This window comes from Macrobrachium rosenbergii, chromosome 42, assembly GCF_040412425.1.
Source record: "Macrobrachium rosenbergii isolate ZJJX-2024 chromosome 42, ASM4041242v1, whole genome shotgun sequence".
Classification (NCBI taxonomy): domain Eukaryota; kingdom Metazoa; phylum Arthropoda; class Malacostraca; order Decapoda; family Palaemonidae; genus Macrobrachium; species Macrobrachium rosenbergii.
Window position 1 is genome coordinate 45558822 of NC_089782.1, and position 7500 is coordinate 45566321.

The 7500-nt window shown below is 34.1% G+C and overlaps 1 protein-coding gene across 10 annotated transcripts in view; it reads left to right on the top strand.

Moving 5' to 3' along the window:
* The window catches only part of LOC136828384 (paired box protein Pax-6-like), a 223705-nt gene that overhangs the window by 70479 nt on the left and 145726 nt on the right, over window positions 1-7500 (top strand). For all 10 annotated transcript variants that reach the window (XM_067086381.1, XM_067086378.1, XM_067086380.1 and 7 more), the window contains exon 2: window positions 2333-2394. In XM_067086381.1, coding sequence (XP_066942482.1) covers window positions 2382-2394 — 13 coding nt within the window. In that variant the 5' untranslated portion in view covers window positions 2333-2381. The remainder of the gene's footprint in view (window positions 1-2332; window positions 2395-7500) is intronic.

Here is a 7500-nt window from a genome sequence, read left to right on the forward strand (position 1 = left end):
AAAAAAGAGAGAGAAAAAAAAGCTTTAGCTGTACTCGCCTATTGTCGGCGATGGTGTTGATGACTGGGGTTTCAGGGGGTGGCCAGCCATTACCATACAATGGCGACAACTCGCAGCGGGGCGTTCGATGCGAGGACCCTGCGGGTGGCACGGCCCCTTATGACACATCTTCAGTATCACCTGAAGAGAAGGACAAATATTACTTACATTCATACTACAACAACCACTACTACTACTACTACATCATTCATAGCCGTCTTCCTCTTACATAGATAATAATCCTACTTGCTAATCAATTCTTACCGTAAAACCTCGCTTCGCTAGTAACATAATCAGCCTCATTATGATTATCGGATATGGAGACGGCAAGGTGGTGAATAAGAACAGGAAGGAGGAGGAGGAGGAGGAGGAGGAGGAGGAGGAGGAGGAGGAGGAGGAGGAGGAGGAGGAGGAGGAGGAGAAAGGAGGAGGATGGAGATGAGAGAGAGAGAGAGAGAGAGAGAGAGAGAGAGAGAGAGAGAGAGAGAGGAGGATAAGCGGGTTCAGACAGTCCATTTCTAACACCCTTATCAGCAAAAGAGGATGTGATGTAAGACTCCAGATATGTAGCCTTGATTGAGTCATAATTTAAATCAGACGTAACAATGGAGGGAAACCAACTTTAATTCAGTTCTGTTGCCGTCATAGGAGGTGCTGGAAAGTCTCCACTCCTCACTGTTATTTTAACTACCAATGAAGTACAAGATTCGTGATTTTTTCCTAAAATATTACAATCGCCTTTCGTAATATACAGTTACTGGAGTTTACTTGGTTATGTTCAATTACTACAGCATCAAGGAATTAAGAAACTACGATAATAATCGTTCAACTAAATCGTCTCTTGAACATCAGTCGAAATAAGCCCCCAGGAAGTCCTCGCCCCCTGGAAGGATGACAACAATCAAGGCCTATTAACAGCGCCTCTTTTGACCGATTCGAACCATTAGAGGCTGCCGTCTTCACACACACACACAAACTTCCACATATGAGAGAGAGAGAGAGAGAGAGAGAGAGAGAGAGAGAGAGAGAGAGAGAGAGAGAGAGAGAGAGAGCTCTTCATTTCTTCCAAATCTGCTGGCCATGGACGCCAGAAAGAGTCTTTAGAGTCTTTAGGCTACTGTATATGTGTGTGTGTGTGTGTGTGTGTGTGTGTGTGTAAGAGAGAGAGAGAGAGAGAGAGAGAGAGAGAGAGAGAGAGAGAGAGAGAGAGCTCTTCATTTCTTCAAAATCTGCTGGTCGTGGACGCCAGAAAGAGTCTTTAGGCTACTGTATGTGAGTGCGTGTGTTGTGTTGTGAGAGAGAGAGAGAGAGAGAGAGAGAGAGAGAGAGAGAGAGAGAGAGAGAGAGAGAGAGAGAGCTTCATTTATATCATTTAGACATAAGGTTTAAGGAGAAAGAGAGACATGACCGCAGGAAGACTTGGGTAGAGTACCGTAGCTAGGCAAAAGAGGGGCTTGATACGGGGCCCTTACGGTTGGGGGGAGGAGGAGGAGGAGGAGGAGGAGGAGGAGAAGAGAGAAGGGCATTTGGAAGATGGCCTTCCCCATTCTTGGGTCTGTTGACATTCCCCGCGGGACATCGTCCACTACAAAGGCCGAGCAACACCCTCTCTGTATCACTCCGTCGGTGGAAATCAACCGAGCCCTTTGGGAGTCTGTGTTCACACCTTGACACCTTAAACTATTTCGGCCTTTTGACACGAATCACCCCTGTTGTCAAATAACCCCGGGTGTGTGGTTAATTACTCTCCGCGACGATTGGAAGAAAAGAAAAAAGTGGAGATCGCTTCAAGAGATTTCGTTATAACTGCTCTTAGACCCGACTTTTTTTTTTTTTTACCTCTTCTAGTTGCATTCTCTTATCTATTTTTTCCACCACTATTTATTTTGTTTCCTTTCATTCCTTTTCTATGGTGATTATCATACTGAAAAGTCCTAATACAGTTTATATGACAAGGATACTTCTGTAATGCTTTTGCCAAAAGAAAACACCAATTCAGTATTAAACTCAAGTGTCCATTTTCGGTGAAAGATTATTTTATCAAGACTGACAATGTTTTAAACCCCTTTATTGTTATTTTCATTTTGAAAGAGACCTCACTTTAAAAAATAATTTTAAAAATATTATTATTATTATTATTATTATTATTATTATTATTATTATTATTACTTATAATAACCATACTTAAAAAAGCATTCCATTCAAGATACAATGAAACCCATACATGCATTCATACAAACCAATAATCGCCCTACCTACCAGAATTTAACGATCATTTTTCTTCGCCTTTCAGATCATCGACCGCCACAATTGCTCGCCAGGATAGCGGGACGGTCTTCGCTATGCCCCATAAAGGTAAATAAGACGGAGACGATGTTAATGAAGGAGAGATAGATCCTTTAACTGACTCACTCGTAAAGACTGAACATTGAAAGTCAAATTAGGAATTGAGGAAGCGGGTTAGGAAAAATATTAGGCAAAATTATTTTCAGTATGAATTATACCATTCTGCTGCTTCGGAATCACTGTAGTATGCGTAAATATTCTATCAGGAAGAAAAGATTAAAGAGGATTATTTTACAGACATTACTGCTTAGTAATCACAATTACGTTATCATACATCTGCTCTCATCATATGCAAATTATCAGTATATTTACAAGCTTCTTCAGCCACATATTAGCTACAGGAAGAATGACGAATTTCTTAGGCGCTTAGAAAGGGAAAAATACTCGGATAAATACAATAAAAAAGGACAAACGGAGCATACTGAGGAATTGCTTGATAGGAATGAATAGATGCAGCCTAATGCAAACGAAGTATTGATCATCAGAAATTCAAAAGCCTATTCAGTAGCTAGAGCTGAAATTAAACGTAGGATATTAATGATTGTATGAATGAAAGGACAAAATATATGAAAAACCAGGTGCTTTAGGACTATATGAGTTAAGGCTCAAAATGTTAAGTAAGAGGGGCTAGTGAATACCAGGTACGTTAGAAATTAAAGATTTAGAGAAACACAATACTGTCATTGTGCATTCCAGATAATCAATGGTAAAACAGCAGCGAAGATCACGATTGTCTTAAAACGTACAAACAGAATTAAGGAAAAAAAATCCAGTTATTGCACTCTCGGTAAAATCTTAACTTGCCTTCGTAAGGACTTAAATTTTTTTCAGATGCAAAACGATGCAATTTGTAAATTTCACGTTAGCTAAGATTACCTGGAAAACATAATTACACGCTCATATTAGTATGACGGCGAGAGTAACATATATAAAGAGAACGATTGCATTATATTTTGAAAATTGCGATCAACATAAATCCTTGCGAAGAGAAAGTCGGGATTTATCAACTGTTTTAATTAATAACGCAGAATACGATTAGTTTAACAACAAACAACCTAATACAAAGTTCGATTGCAGAGCTCTCTTTCTTTTTGTTGTCAGACGAGTTAAGGCAACATTCATTTGCAAAACGAGTTGAGATCTTTTGAAATTTCATGAAGAGTAAAATGAGTTACGATTATTTTCGGCTGCAATACAAGGTGTGATTCTTTCCAAAGCCTATGCAAAGATATTGAGTTCTTAACAACCAATTTGTAAGAAGTTGAAATATCGCGCCGTCTGAATGGTAAAGTAATAATCCTTCAAGTTATACATGAATAACTAGAACAAAATGATATGCAGAAGTTCTTGGGGTAATATAAAGATAATCCAACGCGATAAACATAACAACGAGAGCCATTGGTGTGACAACAAAACGAAACAGTATAGTATTCCGCATGACCAGTGAGTGTTCGGATAAAGATAATGAAGCTACTTTACCAGATACGGAAAAGTATAATAAATAAAGCGTTCATAGATGAATAACTCCACACATAGAATTACCTAAGAGGACAAAAATTTACACTAAGTTTCACCCTCAATAATTACTTTTTAAAATTATACGAGTGTATTGCCTGGTCAGTGGTAAAATAGGCTGCATAAAAAGACTTGCTATAAATAACAATAAAAAAGTGCTGGTTGGTTAGTTACCTAATGTGTATATGATATAGGTTTCACGAGTTTTTGACAGTGACTCGAAAAAGGATTAAAAAAGTTTGGCAGCATTAAATTTCAGAATCACATAATTTCTGGTGTTAGGCCCAGACTCCAAAATTACATGTTCAAAAAAGGACGAGCCAGAATATTAATCAGATGTCCCAAAAATATTGTTTCGGCGGACTTGTTAAGTGGAAATGGAAGCACAAATTATCATAAACTGACACACTCTGTGATGCAGAAAATGATTTAATGGTTATATAAATATGACAGAATTTTCAATGGCCTTTGTAGAGCTGCTCGAAATGTCCAGCGTCACATGAAGATAAAAGAGCTTCAGCGTTAGTTTGTGCTATCATTTCCTGCACCTTTTTTCCATGTGTTGTTTTTAACCCTAGTACCTTAGAATGTTGCATTTGCTCACTAACACATTTCTGTAACAGGTACTAACTCTGTAGATGCTGTAGTGTGTTGACGTGCCAACCTTTTCTCCTGGACATAATTATACAGTTAATATTAGATTACTTCCTTATTATTAAACCTCTCTTTTCTGTGTGTAAACTTATGTTACTAATCTTTTCTTTCTATAATGTGGAAGGTTTTAGAACACTTGCAGAGCTTCGTCGGGGACTTTTAATGCGTCAAAATATGACAACATAAAGATAACAAAATTAATGTGTGAAAATTTGTTATTCATGGATGCTTTCAAAGATCCGAAAAATATTTGTTTGAACTTTGTTGGTGATGGACGTTCTCCTTCCATATCACACTTCATGACTGTTGTCGCCCGATGATTATCATCATCATAAATTTTATGATTAATTTCAAATTAACACGATTATTATTATTATTATTATTATTATTATTATTATTATTATTATTATTATTATTATTATCCTTCCATATCACACTTCATGACTGTTATCGCCCGATGATTATCATCATCATAAATTTTATGATTAATTTCAAATTAACACGATTATTATTATTATTATTATTATTATTATTATTATTATTATTATTATTATTAAGGACGAGATGCCATTTTTAAATGATAAGCTCTTAATGATAAAAGATATCTTAAGACCAGTTTAAAATAAAATCACATTGCTGTTGAATATAGTGATGAAAAAATATGGCCATTTTAATACAAAACAAACTAAAAGTAATTAATAAGTGACTGACAATACATTTATTATAATAACGCATACAGTACTATGTAAAGAGTGACTTGGTTTTAGAAATGAAAACAAATTTTTTATGAGTTTTACAAGTTAAATTGCATGTGAGTGTTATCATATCAAATATATATGTATACATATATACGGTATATATGTGTATATATATATATATATATATATATATATATATATATGTACATATATGTACACAGTGTACCGACGTATTTACGTATCTAAAATCTTTATGTCTGTATGTATGTATGCATAAAGATATGAAGGGTATGAATATAAAACAGCTTGTACGGTCAACAATTTCGAGAATAATTACTGTGAAGTTCTCAAAATTTTGTCATATCCGACAATTGTATAGAAAAGAATTCGGGGATATATTGAATGAATAAAGTTTTACGAAGAGTTGGAAATGGATCAGATATCACGGATACAAAAGAAGAAATAGGCTCTCGCTATAAATTTGGAAAAGTGCTTACGCCCTGATACAAAACCATACGCTTGCCTTTATTTGTTTACGTATACTTGAATTTCACCATATATATATATATATATATATATATATATATATATATATATATATATATATATATATATATATATATATATATATATATATATGAATATAAAATGAAAGGTACGTACATACCTTAGTCAGTTAAAATCAATAGAAAAGAAAAAATCAAAAGCAACGGATTTTTGTAACCCTCAAAACGAAAGAGCTTAAATTCCCAAAGAACTGTTTCCGGACAACCAGAAAGAAGAAAATAACGAAAATTACATTATAAATTCACACGCAGAGTAGTAAAATAAAAAAATCCCTCATTACGGCATTAACTTGTTTTAAAAGCCAGTATCCACATTTACAGGACTAAATAACCATCATATCAAAGCCAGAAAACTAAAGATAGTTTACAAAAGATTGGCATTTTGAAGTTGAGCCATGAAGTGCGAGATAAAGATTTCTTGTAACGAATTAATCATAAGTTATTACACAGTTAATTCAACCAATGGGAGAAAATTAAATTACGAGATATTGGAATCACAGGAAATGAACCATTTGAGTTTGAAATTAGAAATACTAAAACAAGTAACAAGAAATTAACGAGTCAGGGGAACTGTCAATAATCGGATTGTACTTATATGATAATCAAATAGAGATGAGGAAATCGCATAATACATTAAAATTTATTTCGTTAACGAAGGAAAAGGAATCAGAAAGAAAGCTTATGGAAAATTACGCCAATAATGTAGTTAATTCTATAAATCCATTAAAAAATTCATTGGTGGAAAGCAGAATTAATAAGAAAATAAAAACTGCTCTCTCACTTGCACATATATGTATATATATATATATATATATATATATATATATATATATATATATATATATATATATATATATATATGTATATACATATATAAATATATATATATATATATATTATAAATATATATATATATATATATATAAACATATATGTATATACATGATTATAAATATACACATGATTATAAATATATATATATATATATATATATATATATATATATATATATATATATATATATTTTATATATATATAATTAATATGACACAACGGCATTTTATAAACAAGTATCTAATTAGCTTTCTGTGGTTCTGTTTTCTAAAACCTTTGCCCCTTCACCCACAAGAAAGAAATGGAAAAAAAGATAAGTGAAAGAGGGAAAATGTGCCACATTCAAAAGTAACGAAACAATTTCGGGGTTTACTGTACTTTCACCCGGACCCTTGTAACCGTAAGGGGGTCAAGGGGAATTTCCTCATATCCTCATTTCATTCTTTAATACCAAATACCAACTGAATTTCCTTGGGACCTCTGCCAAAGGTGCGTTGTCCCGCCCCAGCGTCACCCCATCCCCCTACCAACACCCAATGACTATCATCCTTTATACTGGTAAAAAAAATAAATACAATAAATAAAAAAAAAGAACGGGGGCTTAACCACAGATGTCTAGCTACTGATTTGACAGAGCTCAACGTTTCCCTTCCCTAACTTGAAATGGAAACGAATATTTGTATACTTGAGATACTTTTTTTTGTCTTAACTAAAATAATTGACTAACAATAGCCAGCTACTAGGGCTCATTCTTCCCTTTCCTAATTCAAAACAGAAGCGAATATTTGTACGTAGAATCCTGCGGTAAAGCTACATTCATGGCATAAAATATATTTTTCTTATTTCTT